The sequence below is a fragment of the Phodopus roborovskii genome, unplaced genomic scaffold (assembly GCF_943737965.1).
Source record: "Phodopus roborovskii unplaced genomic scaffold, PHOROB, whole genome shotgun sequence".
NCBI classification, from domain to species: domain Eukaryota; kingdom Metazoa; phylum Chordata; class Mammalia; order Rodentia; family Cricetidae; genus Phodopus; species Phodopus roborovskii.
In genome coordinates, this window is record NW_026126525.1 from 10637804 (window position 1) to 10656136 (window position 18333).

The following is an 18333-nucleotide window of genomic DNA, read 5'->3' on the forward strand; positions in this document are numbered from 1 at the left end:
AAAAAACTTCCGTTAGTTTTATTTTTCAGGTTCTGGAACATTCAAAACAAATTCTTAGGCTATGTAGGTAGGATGCCAATGACTTCCTGCTTCCCTCTCTCTACCTCCAGAATGGGGGGAATTACAGTAGCACTACTGTGCCCCATTTGATAGACTTTACAGATCCAATGAGGGACTCATGTATAGTGGGAAAGCAGTGTCAAGTGAGGAACATCCCAGGAAGCTAGGGACCCAGGAATTGTTATGTGAGGTCTACATAGTGAGTGGCATGCTCTCTGGAAAAAATTAAAAGAAAATACATGTGAAACCTAAAACATGAAAGATCACACTTTAATAGATATTATGAGATACACACCAGACCACCCGGGACTCTTTATCTACAAGCAAGCACTGTGTGTCCATCGCCCTCATCATCTTTAGATTGTCCATGGTGCAGGAGAGCAAACCCAGGAGCCAAATGCAAGCTGTGCAAGTGTTCAGCACTGAGCTGACCCTCAGCTTCTCGCTCCATGTACTCTTGCACCATGAAAAGCTGAATGCAGATCCCAGGGCCTCACAGGCACCAGGCAAGCACCCACTGCTGAGTTTACCTCTGTTGTGACTAGGTTAGTTTCATTTGTAAACTTTGCTTTTAATTCAATTTCGTGTAGGTAGTCGCATTTGCATAAATGTGTGGTGTGGATTCATGCAGTTGAATGCAGGTGTCCATTCAGATTCCATCATCTGGAGCTGAAATTAGAGGCAGGTGTGAGCTACCTGAGGCGGGTAGAGGAAACTGAATTTGAACCCTCAGAGAGAATTCCATGCCTGTGCTATTCAACTTTGGACATCCCACTGGCTTTTGGGTTGGTCTCTCTCTCTCTGGGTGTGTGTGTGTGTGTGTGTGTGTGTGTGTGTGTGTGTGTTTACCAGGCTTGCCCAGATATGAAGGACACAATAGCAGTCAACTGTATCTACCTTCCCCAATTTGGAATAGTGTTACTGTAGACATGGAGCCATTCCTGGTTTTTTTTTTTTTTTTTTTTTGTTTTTTGTTTTTTGTTTTTTGTTTTTTGTGTTTTGTTTTGTTTTGGTTTGGTTTGTTTGTTTTTTTGTCTGTCCAGAGTACTTACAATCAGTTGGGGGGATGAGAGCCAGACAACACTAATGGAATTTAAGCAGAGGACCATCACTGTGCGTGTTTAGGAAAGATACCAAGGCAGAAGAAAAGTGTGATGCACAAGTATTTTATTGCTGCTTTGTCGTACAGAAAATTGAGAATGCAATGGGTAGGCATAGGGAGAGTTTAAAAAAAAAAACCCAGTTAATAAAAAGATCACAACTGACGACTTCAAATCCAGTTCCTTGGTTCAGTAGATCCCTGAAGCCTGATGAGAGGGAGACTTTCTAGACCCTGAGCCTAGCAGGGCGGCTAAGGACTGAGGAAAAGCCCAGAGGGAGAGCACCCAAGTCTGGAAGTCATGTTCCCTATTTACTGCCAGCAAGGACAGAGTCTGGGCCCCAGGTCATAGACACAACGCACACCGCATTCCTGGCAGGTATTTGTAGCAAAGATGATCCTCTTGGGCTGCCTCTTGGTGCTGAGTGCATCCGTGAGTTCCACACAAAGATGGAGGAATCTTTCTGTGTCGATGCAACCACAGTCATCGTAGCAGTCCACAGGCGCCGGATACTGCTCCCCACTCATCTTGCTCAAGTTGGCTGTGTGCAGCAAAAGGTCCTTCAGGATGGGCACAGAGAAGTCGTTGTCGTACAGGTTGACCTTGGTGAGCAGGGAGCACCGGCTGAGGGCAGGTATGAGGACAGTGAGCTGAGAGTCCTCCATCCTACAACCCTGCAAGTCCAGGGACTGAAGAGTGTGTGCCACATTGTCTAGCAGAAGTCGGAGAGGCATAGGATCTAAAGGCCATAAGACCACACCTCTCAGGTCCAGATGTCTGAGCTGACCCAGGCTTTGGCAACAGGGGAAACAATTCAAGTCTGACTGTGACAGGCGGTAGACAGTGATGGAGAGAGTCTCCAAGGGGTTCCTCAGGCACCTAGGGAGAAACCATAGGTCAGTTCAAGCAAAAGGTTGTGGAGAAGAGCGTGTGCCCTGGAGCTTAGAAAGAGGATGGCGGGGCACACGCATGGGGCCAAGGTCAGTGTGAACATGTGAACAATGAAGCAGAGTCTACTTTTCATGGAGTAGAAACCACACCCCCAGCTTTCACCATAACTGAACCCAGTGACAGGCAGGCACCACCCATCCACTCACTACTCCTTAAAGCAAAGTTAAAGAGCAAGGTTTGCTCTGGTAGCTGACCCAGCTCTCCATCCTTGCTTACCTGAAGACCTCTTCGAGGTGGTCTCTCAGGAAGTAGATGCCATTCAGGGAGAGATGCTGCAGACAGTGCAGTTTGGAGAACTGAGACACCAACTTCCTGACACACTTGTCTTCTGCCCTGTTGCCAATTGCCATTGCGTTCTTGTAGATGCGTGCCAGGGAGAGTTTGCGAAGACTTCTCATGTGGCCAAGGTCGGGAGCAAAACGTGCCAGAGTGGACACGTCCCAGCCCATGTTCAGTTGCAGTTCCTCAATGTGCCGTGGATGGAAAACAGTCAAGATGTCCTTGACAGTACGTAGAGGCAGAGCCCAGATCTTCATCTTGGCACAGCAGAGCTGCACGGAGCCTTTCCTGCGCTGCGCCCACTGCAGGAAATATGCTTGCTCTTCGTCCAGTCGGACTCTGAGGCACAGGTCAGCTATGACCTTCAGACGCCGCCTCACAGCATATCTGGGAAGGACCTTCACTACTTTCTCCTCATCCCCAGTCTCTGATGAGCAGTCCGCATCCTCTGTTCCAGGCCACATGGTCCAGAAGTCATGGCGTACTTTCCTGAGGTCGAGCTCCTTAATTTTCTCCCTCCTGGGGGTAAAACGTGTCAAGTGTCAGCAGACACGACGACGACAGGACCCAAGGTCGGCGAGCCAGCTTCACTACACATCCCTAATGCCAGCTCTTCCCCCCTGCCAAGGTGTAAGTCACCTGGGATGGCATGTGTGCTATGCGAGCTCCCGCTGGGCTGCATCTGTAGACCCCACTGCTTTCCCTCCCTCAGTCACTCTGTCTCTACCTAGTCCCATTATTAGTGGTTGTGGGATTCCAGGGACCGGCTCAGTGCACCCTGACCCCATCTTCTCTAAGCTCTAATCCCTGCTCCAAGGTCCTTAACCTCAAGGAATCAGTAGCTTTCCAGGCCCCTCCTCCCTGCACGATGAGCCCATCAGAAGCCTCTGAGCCACTTCCAGGGCCCTTCTCCCTGAGCCCAGGGTCTCGTCTGCGTGTACCCAAGGGCTCCAGTCTACACTACTTGGTTCTTGCTTACCTGGGGTGAAACTCTCTTGCCAGCTGCATGTCTACTGCATCCAACACAGCCTGGAAGGATTCCAAGTCGGGGGTCTTCATCAGTGTCCCCACAGGGAGGCAGGGGAAAGGCCAGGCTGCCACCATTGCCTTCACAACCCTAGTGTGTCTGCCTTTGAAGGCGTCTTTGAACAGTGCCGGGAAGAGCTCCATGGGCAGCTGGTCCAGAGCAGAGATGGCCAAGTCCTCATTTCTCAGCAGAGCCTGCATTGCCTGCTTCATGAGCGTGCCTGGGGTCTGAACACTCATCATGAAGCGTCTGCAGTCGCAAACCGCAAAGGTCCTGGGGAAGCATTCAGGGAAGAACATATTTTCAGGACAAACTTTAGACAACTTCCTCACCCAGCACAGCAACCGCTCAAGGTCACAGTTTTATTGCTCTGGCAATGGCACAGACACCAACTGAAACCATAGTCCTCACTGGTGGTGGGTAGACAGACTCCTTCACTGCCACCAGTGAGCCTCTCCATCCCATAATGGGCTCATGAATTCCAAGTCAAAATACCTGATGTGCCTCAGCTCTCAAAAATAAATAAATAAGTAAACAAACAAATAAATAAAGGCATCTTGTGTGGTTCAGTGTTTAGTTTAACTGCTACTAAGTAGGATGATGGCAGTGGGTTCCGGATGCTTTCAGGCATCAATCTAACAAACAAACATAAAAAAAAAAAAAAAAAAAAAAAGTTCACCGCTATTTTGGAAAAGATGCAAACTAAAGCCTGATTCAAGAACTACCTCACAGCTACTGCGAGTCTCTGTGCTCTCCGGGTCTGCTTGGGACCTTATTCCACAAAAACACCATTTTGAAGGTAGCCCAGTATGAGGGATCATGCTAGTGACCTCATCACCCTGAGACTAGATGGCCTTCATTTCCATGCTACCCAGAATTCTGGGGACAGTTTTGGGCTCTTTGAACTTGGGAAACCCTGTCTCAAAACAATCAACAATCACACTGAGATCAACAAGCTATCATAGAGGGACATTTGAGATAAAGGTAAAACTTCCTTTAGAATCAAACCCAGTGTCTTCAGCGTGTTTGTTATCCTGAAGAGACAGAAACCCAAATTTCCTGTCCCTTCTTGGGTCTAAAGACCCTACATGAAACTGCAAGACCCAAGGGACGAGAGTTACTCACCAGTTCTGAGCACTTAGGACACCTGAACCATGCACTTCCTCCAGCTCCAGGTCTCTGAAAGCCCTGGGGGGTCTCTCCTGAAGCCTTTATATACCTCCCTGCTCACCCTCCCTGCTGCAGCCCCACCTTCCAATCCCAAGCTGCTATTTGATTGGATCGTTCGGTGACCACCATTTTCAATCTAATAGTCAACATGCAATCATTTCCTCAATTGAATCAAACCAAGTGTGAAAATGCCCCTCCCCCAGCCCCTCTAAGTCTGGATAAATATCAACATTGCACTTGCTAATTAACTACACAACACTGAGTTTATTGATTTGTTCTCTTATTGACTTATTTATTACTTAGTTTTAAATTTGATACAGAGACTGGATCTAGATCCAAAGTCAAAGTTGTATTGGAACTCTCACCCTCGGAATCCTTTTCCCGTGGATTCCTGCACTCTGGTTCCCATCACAGACTCTGTGCATTCACTCTCCGTCATGCACAGTCCCACCACTCTGTCCCGTACACTCTACCCCGCCTGGCCCCCAACGTCTGACACAAGGGAGACAAGGGCAGAATGGAAGCTGTTCTCACAGATCTGAGCACAGCCTTCACCTCTAGACGATGCTGGTGTGAGTCCCCTGACCCCTGATTAAACTCTCCCGTTTCTGATCTCTTTCCAGGAGATTGGTTGGACATGACTCCATAAAGGATCCCAAGCCATCATTACTGAAATCTGTCCTTTTTTTGTACCCCACTTCAATCCTTTGCTTCATGAGTGGTCACCTCAAGACCCCCATTCAGCATATGTGGAAACAAGATTGCACACTGGCACAACAGTCTTATAAGATCCTGTTGTTCTTGGGTGTTTGTTTTGTCGTATGGGGCTTTGTAACAGACTTTCTTGTTGCCCACCAAACAGCCCCCCAATCAGGGCAATGAGAATAGTTATTAGTGATGAATCATATGGGTTGATATATTATTTATGATCTAACAAATAAAGCTTATCCTAAGATTACAGTGCAAAGCTAGACACACTAGTCAGCCATAGAGGCCAGGCAGTAGTGGTGCACACCCTTAATCCTAAGCCACACAAGTGTGGTATAGAGGGTGCACACCTTTGTTCCCAGCAAGGAGGAGACAGAGGCAGACAGATCTACACGAACTTCAACCCACCTAAAAAAGAAACAGAGCTCACATAAACGTGATCCCAGCATTTGGGATCCCAAGCCTTTATCCCTCCAGCACTAGAGAGACATATAAGGCACGAAGAGACAGGAGCTCAGTGCAGCCTAGGAACAGTGCAGTGTGAGGACAGGATCGGCCTTTCCCCTCTGAGCACTGGTAGAGGTAAGAACTCTCTAGCGGATGGCTGCTTTATGTGTCTGATCTTCAGGTTTAATGCAAATATCTGTCTCTGAGTTTTCATTATTAAGACCAGTTAGAATTAATTCCTGCTTCAATCATCTTCTTTATCTCATCTCTTCTTTTAATCTATGTCTCTACATACATTTTGCCTTGGGGCTTGTTACATTTCTTTATTTCTTGGTTCTCCTTTCTTTTTTCCTTCTATTTTTTCCTCCTTCCTTCTTCCCTTCTTTCTTCCTTCCTTCCTTCCTTCCTTTCATTCTTTCTATCTGCCTGTCTTTCTTTCTGTCCCACTTTCCTGCTCCTCATGACTGGCTATCTGAAGTTACCTAGAGTTAAAGATCCTTGCTCACCTGATGCCTGCCAGTCACTGGGAAACAAATTTACAAATGCATTAGAATATGGAAGTTACATCTTGTTTCCACATATGCTGAATGGGGGTCTTGAGGTGACCACTCATGAAGCAAATGATTGAAGTGGGGTACAAAAAAAGGACAGATTTCAGTAATGATGGCTTGGGATCCTTTATGGAGTCATGTCCAACCAATCTCCTGGAAAGAGATCAGAAACGGGAGAGTTTAATCAGGGGTCAGGGGACTCACACCAGCATCGTCTAGAGGTGAAGGCTGTGCTCAGATCTGTGAGAACAGCTTCCATTCTGCCCTTGTCTCCCTTGTGTCAGACGTTGGGGGCCAGGCGGGGTAGAGTGTACGTGACAGAGTGGTGGGACTGTGCATGACAGAGAGTGAATGCACAGATTCTGTGATGGGAACCAGAGTGAAGGAATCCACGGGAAAAGGATTCCGAGGGTTAGAGTTCCAATACAACTTTGACTTTGGATCTAGATCCAGTCTCTGTATCAAATTTAAAACTAACTCTTTCCAGGAGAATGAAAGGAAGGAAGGAAGGAAGGAAGAAAGAAGGGAAGAAGGAAGGAGGAAAAAATAGAAGGAAAAAAGAAAGGAGAACCAAGAAATAAAGAAATGTAACAAGCCCCAAGGCAAAATGTATGTAGAGACATAGATTAAAAGAAGAGATGAGATAAAGAAGATGATTGAAGCAGGAATTAATTCTAACTGGTCTTAATAATGAAAACTCAGAGACAGATATTTGCATTAAACCTGAAGATCAGACACATAAAGCAGCCATCCGCTAGAGAGTTCTTACCTCTACCAGTGCTCAGAGGGGAAAGGCCGATCCTGTCCTCACACTGCACTGTTCCTAGGCTGCACTGAGCTCCTGTCTCTTCGTGCCTTATATGTCTCTCTAGTGCTGGAGGGATAAAAGGCTTGGGATCCCAAATGCTGGGATCACGTTTATGTGAGCTCTGTTTCTTTTTTAGGTGGGTTGAAGTTCGTGTAGATCTGTCTGCCTCTGTCTCCTCCTTGCTGGGAACAAAGGTGTGCACCCTCTATACCACACTTGTGTGGCTTAGGATTAAGGGTGTGCACCACTACTGCCTGGCCTCTATGGCTGACTAGTGTGTCTAGCTTTGCACTGTAATCTTAGGATAAGCTTTATTTGTTAGATCATAAATAATATATCAACCCATATGATTCATCACTAATAACTATTCTCATTGCCCTGATTGGGGGGCTGTTTGGTGGGCAACAAGAAAGTCTGTTACAAAGCCCCATACGACAAAACAAACACCCAAGAACAACAGGATCTTATAAGACTGTTGTGCCAGTGTGCAATCTTGTTTCCACATATGCTGAATGGGGGTCTTGAGGTGACCACTCATGAAGCAAAGGATTGAAGTGGGGTACAAAAAAAGGACAGATTTCAGTAATGATGGCTTGGGATCCTTTATGGAGTCAAGTCCAACCAATCTCCTGGAAAGAGATCAGAAACGGGAGAGTTTAATCAGGGGTCAGGGGACTCACACCAGCATAGTCTAGAGGTGAAGGCTGTGCTCAGATCTGTGAGAACAGCTTCCATTCTGCCCTTGTCTCCCTTGTGTCAGACGTTGGGGGCCAGGCGGGGTAGAGTGTACAGGACAGAGTGGTGGGACTGTGCATGACGGAGAGTGAATGCACAGAGTCTGTGATGGGAACCAGAGTGAAGGAATCCACGGGAAAAGGATTCCGAGGGTGAGAGTTCCAATACAACTTTGACTTTGGATCTAGATCCAGTCTCTGTATCAAATTTAAAACTAAGTAATAAATAAGTCAATAAGAGAACAAATCAATAAACTCAGTGTTGTGTAGTTAATTAGCAATTGCAATGTTGATATTTATCCAGACTTAGAGGGACTGGGGGAGGGGCATTTTCACACTTGGTTTGATTCAATTGAGGAAATGATTGCATGTTGACTATTAGATTGAAAATGGTGGTCACCGAACGATCCAATCAAATAGCAGCTTGGGATTGGAAGGTGGGGCTGCAGCAGGGAGGGTGAGCAGGGAGGTATATAGAGGCTTCAGGAGAGATCCCCCAGGGCTTTCAGAGACCTGGAGCTGGAGGAAGTGCATGGTTCAGGTGTCCTAAGTGCTCAGAACTGGTGAGTAACTCTCGTCCCTTGGGTCTTGCAGTTTGATGTAGGGTCTTTAGACCCAAGAAGGGACAGGAAATTTGGGTTTCTGTCTCTTCAGGATAACAAACACGCTGAAGACACTGGGTTTGATTCTAAAGGAAGTTTTACCTTTATCTCAAATGTCCCTCTATGATAGCTTGTTGATCTCAGTGTGATTGTTGATTGTTTTGAGACAGGGTTTCCCAAGTTAAAACAGCCCAAAACTGTCCCCAGAATTCTGGGTAGCATGGAAATGAAGGCCATCTAGTCTCAGGGTGATGAGGTCACTAGCATGTTCCCTCATACTGGGCTACCTTCAAAATGGTGTTTTTGTGGAATAAGGTCCCAAGCAGACCCGGAGAGCACAGAGACTCGCAGTAGCTGTGAGGTAGTTCTTGAATCAGGCTTTGGTTTGCATCTTTTCCAAAATAGCGGTGAACTTTTTTTTTTTTTTTTTTTTTTTTTTTTTTTAATGTTTGTTTGTTAGATTGATGCCTGAAAGCATCCGGAACCCACTGCCATCATCCTACTTAGTAGCAGTTAAACTAAACACTGAACCACACAAGATGCCTTTATTTATTTGTTTGTTTACTTATTTATTTATTTTTGAGAGCTGAGGCACATCAGGTATTTTGACTTGGAATTCATGAGCCCATTATGGGATGGAGAGGCTCACTGGTGGCAGTGAAGGAGTCTGTCTACCCACCACCAGTGAGGACTATGGTTTCAGTTGGTGTCTGTGCCATTGCCAGAGCAATAAAACTGTGACCTTGAGCGGTTGCTGTGCTGGGTGAGGAAGTTGTCTAAAGTTTGTCCTGAAAATATGTTCTTCCCTGAATGCTTCCCCAGGACCTTTGCGGTTTGCGACTGCAGACGCTTCATGATGAGTGTTCAGACCCCAGGCACGCTCATGAAGCAGGCAATGCAGGCTCTGCTGAGAAATGAGGACTTGGCCATCTCTGCTCTGGACCAGCTGCCCATGGAGCTCTTCCCGGCACTGTTCAAAGACGCCTTCAAAGGCAGACACACTAGGGTTGTGAAGGCAATGGTGGCAGCCTGGCCTTTCCCCCTGCCTCCCTGTGGGGACACTGATGAAGACCCCCGACTTGGAATCCTTCCAGGCTGTGTTGGATGCAGTAGACATGCAGCTGGCAAGAGAGTTTCACCCCAGGTAAGCAAGAACCAAGTAGTGTAGACTGGAGCCCTTGGGTACAGGCAGACGAGACCCTGGGCTCAGGGAGAAGGGCCCTGGAAGTGGCTCAGAGGCTTCTGATGGGCTCATCGTGCAGGGAGGAGGGGCCTGGAAAGCTACTGATTCCTTGAGGTAAGGATCATGGAGCAGGGATTAGAGCTTAGAGAAGATGGGGTCAGGGTGCACTGAGCCGGTCCCTGGAATCCCACAACCACTAATAATGGGACTAGGTAGAGACAGAGTGACTGCGGGAGGGAAAGCAGTGGGGTCTACAGATGCAGCCCAGCGGGAGCTAGCATAGCACACATGCCATCCCAGGTGACTTATACCTTGGCGGGGGGGGGGAGGGGGGGATGGAGCTGGCATTAGGGATGTGTAGTGAAGCTGGCTCGCCGACCTTGGGTCCTGTCGTCGTCGTGTCTGCTGACACTTGACACGTTTTACCCCCCAGGAGGGAGAAAATTAAGGAGCTCGACCTCAGGAAAGTACGCCATGACTTCTGGACCATGTGGCCTGGAACAGAGGATGCGGACTGCTCATCAGAGACTGGGGATGAGGAGAAAGTAGTGAAGGTCCTTCCCAGATATGCTGTGAGGCGGCGTCTGAAGGTCATAGCTGACCTGTGCCTCAGAGTCCGACTGGATGAAGAGCAAGCATATTTCCTGCAGTGGGCGCAGCGCAGGAAAGGCTCCGTGCAGCTCTGCTGTGCCAAGATGAAGATCTGGGCTCTGCCTCTACGTACTGTCAAGGACATCTTGACTGTTTTCCATCCACGGCACATTGAGGAACTGCAACTGAACATGGGCTGGGACGTGTCCACTCTGGCACGTTTTGCTCCCGACCTTGGCCACATGAGAAGTCTTCGCAAACTCTCCCTGGCACGCATCTACAAGAACGCAATGGCAATTGGCAACAGGGCAGAAGACAAGTGTGTCAGGAAGTTGGTGTCTCAGTTCTCCAAACTGCACTGTCTGCAGCATCTCTCCCTGAATGGCATCTACTTCCTGAGAGACCACCTCGAAGAGGTCTTCAGGTAAGCAAGGATGGAGAGCTGGGTCAGCTACCAGAGCAAACCTTGCTCTTTAACTTTGCTTTAAGGAGTAGTGAGTGGATGGGTGGTGCCTGCCTGTCACTGGGTTCAGTTATGGTGAAAGCTGGGGGTGTGGTTTCTACTCCATGAAAAGTAGACTCTGCTTCATTGTTCACATGTTCACACTGACCTTGGCCCCATGCGTGTGCCCCGCCATCCTCTTTCTAAGCTCCAGGGCACACGCTCTTCTCCACAACCTTTTGCTTGAACTGACCTATGGTTTCTCCCTAGGTGCCTGAGGAACCCCTTGGAGACTCTCTCCATCACTGTCTACCGCCTGTCACAGTCAGACTTGAATTGTTTCCCCCTGTTGCCAAAGCCTGGGTCAGCTCAGACATCTGGACCTGAGAGGTGTGGTCTTATGGCCTTTAGATCCTATGCCTCTCCGACTTCTGCTAGACAATGTGGCACACACTCTTCAGTCCCTGGACTTGCAGGGTTGTAGGATGGAGGACTCTCAGCTCACTGTCCTCATACCTGCCCTCAGCCGGTGCTCCCTGCTCACCAAGGTCAACCTGTACGACAACGACTTCTCTGTGCCCATCCTGAAGGACCTTTTGCTGCACACAGCCAACTTGAGCAAGATGAGTGGGGAGCAGTATCCGGCGCCTGTGGACTGCTACGATGACTGTGGTTGCATCGACACAGAAAGATTCCTCCATCTTTGTGTGGAACTCACGGATGCACTCAGCACCAAGAGGCAGCCCAAGAGGATCATCTTTGCTACAAATACCTGCCAGGAATGCGGTGTGCGTTGTGTCTATGACCTGGGGCCCAGACTCTGTCCTTGCTGGCAGTAAATAGGGAACATGACTTCCAGACTTGGGTGCTCTCCCTCTGGGCTTTTCCTCAGTCCTTAGCCGCCCTGCTAGGCTCAGGGTCTAGAAAGTCTCCCTCTCATCAGGCTTCAGGGATCTACTGAACCAAGGAACTGGATTTGAAGTCGTCAGTTGTGATCTTTTTATTAACTGGGTTTTTTTTTTTTAAACTCTCCCTATGCCTACCCATTGCATTCTCAATTTTCTGTACGATGAAGCAGCAATAAAATACTTGTGCATCACACTTTTCTTCTGCCTTGGTATCTTTCCTAAACACACACAGTGATGGTCCTCTGCTTAAATTCCATTAGTGTTGTCTGGCTCTCATCCCTCCCAACTGATTGTAAGGACTCTGGACAGACAAAAAAACAAACAAACCAAACCAAAACAAAACAAAAAAACAAAACACAAAAAACAAAAAACAAAAAACAAAACAAAAAAAAAAAAAAAACCAGGAATGGCTCCATGTCTCCAGTAACACTATTCCAAATTGGGGAAGGTAGATACAGTTGACTGCTATTGTGTCCTTCATATCTGGGCAAGCCTGGTAAACACATGCACACACACACACACCCAGAGAGAGAGAGACCAACCCAAAAGCCAGTGGGATGTTCAAAGTTGAATAGCACAGGCATGGAATTCTCTCTGAGGGTTCAAATTCAGTTTCCTCTACCCGCCTCAGGTAGCTCACACCTGCCTCTAATTTCAGCTCCAGATGATGGAATCTGAATGGACACCTGCATTCAACTGCATGAATCCACACCACACATTTATGCAAATGCGACTACCTACACGAAATTGAATTAAAAGCAAAGTTTACAAATGAAACTAACCTAGTCACAACAGAGGTAAACTCAGCGGTGGGTGCTTGCCTGGTGCCTGTGAGGCCCTGGGATCTGCATTCAGCTTTTCATGGTGCAAGAGTACATGGAGCGAGAAGCTGAGGGTCAGCTCAGTGCTGAACACTTGCACAGCTTGCATTTGGCTCCTGGGTTTGCTCTCCTGCACCATGGACAATCTAAAGATGATGAGGGCGATGGACACACAGTGCTTGCTTGTAGATAAAGAGTCCCGGGTGGTCTGGTGTGTATCTCATAATATCTTAGTACTATTAAAGTGTGATCTTTCATGTTTTAGGTTTCACATGTATTTTCTTTTAATTTTTTTCCAGAGAGCATGCCACTCACTATGTAGACCTCACATAACAATTCCTGGGTCCCTAGCTTCCTGGGATGTTCCGCACTTGACACTGCTTTCCCACTATACATGAATCCCTCATTGGATCTCTAAAGTCTATCAAATGGGGCACAGTAGTGCTACTGTAATTCCCCCCATTCTGGAGGTAGAGAGAGGGAAGCAGAAAGTCATTGGCATCCTACCTACATAGCCTAAGAATTTGTTTTGAATGTTCCAGAACCTGAAAAATAAAACTAACGGAAGTTTTTTTTGTTTTTGTTTTTTGTTTTTTTTTTTAAAACAGAAAAATCCAGAGCTATGACGTTGTAATGTTGTCTGTGTGTTTGTGTAGCTGTTACTGGGTAGGCCATAATGCCTGAAAGTTTTTATGTAGACCAGGCTATCCTCACACTGGAGAGAGTCCCCTGTCTCAGCTTTCTGAATGCTTGGATAACATATGAAGCACCATTCCCTTTTGTCTGGTAAACCTTGATACCCCCAAGGCAACATTAGTACAGGACTGTAATTGACTTCTATGAGGGAGGGAGGCAGAAGGAGGGTCTCAAGCTCCTGCCAGCTTGAGGAAGTCACTGTTCCCAGATTTAAAACAAACAGGACTGCTGGGTGTGGTAGCACACACCTTTAATCACAGCCCTGGGGAGCCAGAGGCAAGTGGATCTCTGAATTCAAGGCCATCCTGGTCTACAAAGCTACTTCCAGAACAGTCAGGGATACTTAGAGATAGAGGCACACATAGATTTAATAAGGATTAAGGGTTGGGGGAAGAAGTCATAAATGGAGTCCTGGGTTCTAATCCAGGTACCAGGTTTAAAGAAAATAAGAAATCCAAACCACAGGTGAGATGGACAAGTCAGTAGACAAGAGTGGGCATAGTTTCATGGAGACCTGTCTTGGGTTATGTACCAGAGAGTATGACAGAGAGAGAGAGAGAGAGAGAAAGAGAGAGAGAGAGAGAGAGGAAGAGAGAGGGAGAGAAGAAAGGAAAAAGGGAATGGAAGACATAGAAAAGGAAAGCATCAAAGGAGAAAGGAAGAAAAGGAGAGGAGAGGAGTGGAGGGGACTGGAGGGAAGGGAAGGAAAGGGGAGGGGAGGGAAGAGTCAGTGTGCTTTGCTTGATATTTTGTCTCCTGTGCATATGTGTGATCCTGGTTTCCAACCCCCATAGGAAAAAGCAAATCAATTGAGCAAGCAAGCAAGCAAGCAAGCAAGCTGGGAAATGTGCATCGTTTGATTGACTTTTCCTTTCTGTGTTTGTGTCATCCTTGAGAGTTAACCTCCAACCTTCCACGTGTGAGGTGACCACTCTCCCACTGACCAATATATTTGCCCTTTCTCATTTATGTACATTTTAGATTTTCCCTAATGTTTTTAGAGAGCAGTATATTTTATGTCCATGTAAGAGAATCTTGTGTTGTGTGCATCTCTCTTATTTTTCCTGTTGTCTTAGCAGTTGCACATGAATGCACTGATATTTTCATTTCCTCTGCTGCCTCACAGTCCCTTAGTCAGTACCCAGTTGGCCACTAAGGCTCCAAAGTACACCAAAGTCAGTGTATGGGACAATGACTTCTCTTGCCCATTCTGAAAGACCTTTTGCACTACACAGCCAACTGGAGCATGATGGAGCATGATGCCCCTCTGGAGCCTGTGTCATTGCCGGGGTTTTGTCTGCGGATAAATATGTGTTCTGCTCTCATGAATACACCCCAGGCCATAGGCATCCCAAGAGGCTCTTCACTGCTACAATGTCTGCCATTAATGTGGTGCCTTTTCTCTATGACCTGGTGCCCAGATTTTCTTCTTACTGGCAGTAAATAAGGGAACATGACTTCCATATTTGAAGATATGGAAAGTTGGGGACATCTGGGGTGGCAGAGCTCAGGGCTGCACACACTGCTGAGATTGCTGGAGACTAAATGAGGTGCCAGAAGGTGGATCTTGCAGGCTGAGGATGACTTGGAGGACCATGGGATCAAGGGAGCAAGTAGAGTCTCTTGGATTCAGAAGCACAATTTTGCATTTCTAGGTGTTTATGTCAGTGTGGGCTAACCAGGGACTTTGTCCTGTACCTGTAAACCTGGATGCTCTCCGTCTGGGGTCTTTCTCAGTTGTTAACCTCACACCAGGCTCAGGCTCAGGGTGGTCCAATGACTCAGGAATGAAAAACACCGGTGTCTAATGAATGAAGCAGAGGTCCAGTTCTCATTGGTAGCAAAATCTTTTGTGACTCTTCTGTCATTCTTGGGCTATGCCTGTGCATTCCTCACAGTCATTTTGTGTGGCCGTTCAATTATTTGCACAAAAAGTGCTAACCTACAGTGGTCAGAATTGGCACTTCCGCTGAAGGATATTTCTAGGGACCACAGAGGATTAACATCCAGTGATCTCAGGCCACAAGCACGGTGGACCACCAGAGAGGCTGCAGGAAGGAAGACAACACAGTGCAAAGTGAACAGGGCTTGTGACACTAATTTTTCTTCCACATTCAAACTTTTCTTTTCTTTTAATTTGATAGCCTCATGTACTGCACACTGGCATTGAAATCTTGATTTTCTTCTTGCCTCACTGAGATTACCACCATAATTCACCATGTCTATCATGCAAGCTTCAAATCTATAGGCTCGTATTCCTGTGGACTCTTGAAGTCTATGAAGTAGCCTTATGTACATAAAGGTGCTTAATAAACATTAAGTCCCTCTACTGGTATGAAACATTTACTTTAAAAAAGACTTGTATTTTATTGTATTTTAAGTCTTCAGTTGTTGTCTCTGTTGATTTGCTTTAAGAAAAAAAATATTCCCCTAGGCCTAGTCATTATAGCCCATTCTTCCGTGTAATAAAATATCACTAGAGTAATACATTATTGCCCAGGTTTATTCTTCATGAGAATGTTTACTGAGCACATATAACAAGAGTTCTTTTCTTAAATGTTAGTACTGATGATGTGAATTCCATAAAGCATCTAAATTTAAGGACTCCTCAACCAATGCTTTCTGGACAGAAGTAAAAATGAATATATTGATGCCAATAATGTCAGCATTTCAAACTCTGAGTGAGGCGGATGAAGTTGTCAGCCAAGGTGAACCAATTATGGACATCTGGGCCAGTCTAGGGTGCCGAGTAATACAACATAGTCTTAGAAAAAAAAATCCCATAGTTTGAGAGAGATAGAGAGAAGGCTCATAGTTTAAGAGCCATTACACCTTCTTTTTCTTCTTCCTCCCCCTCCTTATCATCATCCTTCTTTATTTTTGTTTTCCAGACAGGGTTTCTCTGTGGCTTTGGAAGCTGTCCTGGTACTAGGTCTCATAGACCAGGCTGTCCTCTAACTTAAGATCTGCCTCCCTCTATTTACAGAGTGCTGGGATTAAAGGAATGGGCCACCACTGCCTGGCCCCATACAGCTTTTTAAGTGAACCCAAGTTTGGGTTTAGGCAGTTCTCAGATGCTCCTCAAGGCGGCTTCAAGTGATAAGAGAAGTTCTGACCTGTGTGGGCCCTACTTTCACAAGCAAAAATCCTCACAATTCACCACACTATCTCTCTCTCTCTCCCCTCTCTCTGTCTCTGTCTGTCTGTCTGTCTGTCTGTCTCTCTCTCTCTCTCTCACACACACACACAATTTCACAAGGAAGTAGTACAAACAAGCCTGCTAATTGAAATGGAGATGTTGTTTGGAGCAAGGCACTCGTGTGACTTGTGTGTGCTGCTGACATCAGTCCCCAGCATCACACTGTGAAGACACAGAGTTTTCAGGTGTGTGGGTTGAGTCAGTTACTGAGCAACACCCCAATTTGCTCTGGGTTCCAGGGTTTGGGCTCCTGCACCATGGATCGAGTCAAAGGACATCAGGAGTTTGTGCAGCAAGAATAGTAAGACAGAGAGACAGATATTGGGGTTCAAGCTGAATATTAGAAAAGCAAAGCAACCAACCACTAGAGATTTCTCACCTCTGCCATGGAGGGGACAATCCTGTCCTCAGCATGCCTGCAGACTAAATACTGACTGAGAGCCTGGACTCCTGCCTTATCATCCCCTGTAGTGCTGGGGTTAAAGGGATGCCATTCCACATGCTGGGATCAGAGTCGACTGATGCTCTCTCATGTAGCCCAGGTTGGCCTTGAACTCACAAAGATCTGTCTGCCTTGTCTCCTGTGTATTGGGTTTAATAGTGTGGCTTCCATTCTCTTCTATGTCTATGTAGTGGCTTAGGTGTGTGGCTAACTAGTAGGTTAGCTCTTAACTAGGTGTATTGTTTACTAGTGATTTACTTCTGCATTCTGCTTTCAGGTAAGCTTTATTAGTTAGGGTTACAAACAATATCAACACAAGTTTGTCAGTGTATAAAGTACTTGTGAAACAAAGCCAGGTCCAAAATTGTGAGCATGAGACAGTCGTCTCCAATGCCCATATGTTTTGTCATGACATGGGCAGAGGAGAGTTGCCCTTCCCCGCACCCCACCCTGATGCCCGTCAATGCCTGAGTTAGATGGGAAAGCTGGCCTTGTGGCCATTTTTTGCCTAAGTCTCAAAGATCCCCAAGAAGACCACCATGCAGACATACCCACCAAACTGCAAAAGCAAGGTTTATTGTTCATCCAACTATGATAGGAACCCTGTCTAGCAAGCTGACTTAGCAGCCTCCAGAGGGAATGAAGTCCCTTGTTTATTGCTAGAATTTAAAAGACAAAATCATAGGATTGCATAAGTAGATACAGGTTAGTTTCTGATTGGTTGACATTTGGGAACAATTAGTGGAATTTTTCAAAGTCATATTTTGCAAGAAATGCCTGTGTACCAATTACTCTCATTGGCCAGTACTGAAAGGGAAAATTCTGTGGTTTCTATGGCTCGGTCTTGTTATTTGAACATGGCCATAGATTTTAGCATTGAACATTTAGCATTGAACATAGCAATAGTTTTTAGAATTGTATACTGGAACCACGGGGGAGTTTTTGATCTCACTTGGACTTTCTTTTGTAGGCAAACAGTCCCTAGGAACCAAGTATCTAGGAGGCTGGGCGGGTGTGGAGTTTCTTGTGTTCAGTTTTGGCCCTAGGCTCCACGAGGCCAGGGGACCTGGAGTTTCTTTGTGTGAGTCAGAGTCCTACTTGTCTTTTCTGTGGCCTGTCATAGTTGCTATCACAGGGGGCTGAGTGAGGGTCTGGTCCCTTCAGGCATAAGAGTTGGAAAGCAACTCTTGATGCCACCAGCTTCAACACTCTGGAGAGCAGGATCTTCACCTCAACAGAGTGGTGCAATATATCCAACCCTGTAAGCACAGTGTGGGAGAGCAAGCACAGAAACTGTGGCCATGGGAGAGCTTTCCACATTAGCCATCTTTCTTGTGGCAGCATGGCAGAGGGAAAAAGTGACACCCCCCCATCCCGCCTTCAACATGTGAGTCAGGAGGGAGAGATGGCCCTGTGGTCAGAAGAGTGGGAGAACAACCATCCATGACCCCACCCCACCCCCGCCCCCACGACCACCCCTGACACCTGCTGCAATGATCTGGAGAGGAGGTCCTGCACCTGACCAGAGCAGCACAATTGAGCCAACCCTGATAGCCGAGGTGTGGGTGAACCACCACCCACTGTGAGCATAGGAGATCTGTCCACATTACCCAT

At 46.7% G+C, this 18333-nt stretch overlaps 2 protein-coding genes across 2 annotated transcripts; one reads left to right on the forward strand and one right to left on the reverse strand.

The window, feature by feature from the left end:
- Positions 1-1471: 1471 nt before the first annotated feature.
- On the reverse strand, positions 1472-3702 carry LOC127232355 (PRAME family member 8-like). Its single transcript, XM_051198417.1, is given in 4 exon segments — positions 1472-2039; positions 2328-2909; positions 3370-3677; positions 3679-3702. Coding segments are annotated over 4 exon segments (1482 nt in total).
- Positions 3703-9247: 5545 nt separating this feature from the next.
- LOC127232367 (PRAME family member 8-like) lies at positions 9248-11492 on the forward strand. Its single transcript, XM_051198431.1, is given in 6 exon segments — positions 9248-9265; positions 9267-9476; positions 9478-9581; positions 10054-10635; positions 10924-10996; positions 10998-11492. Coding segments are annotated over 6 exon segments (1482 nt in total).
- The last annotated feature ends 6841 nt before the right edge of the window (positions 11493-18333 follow it).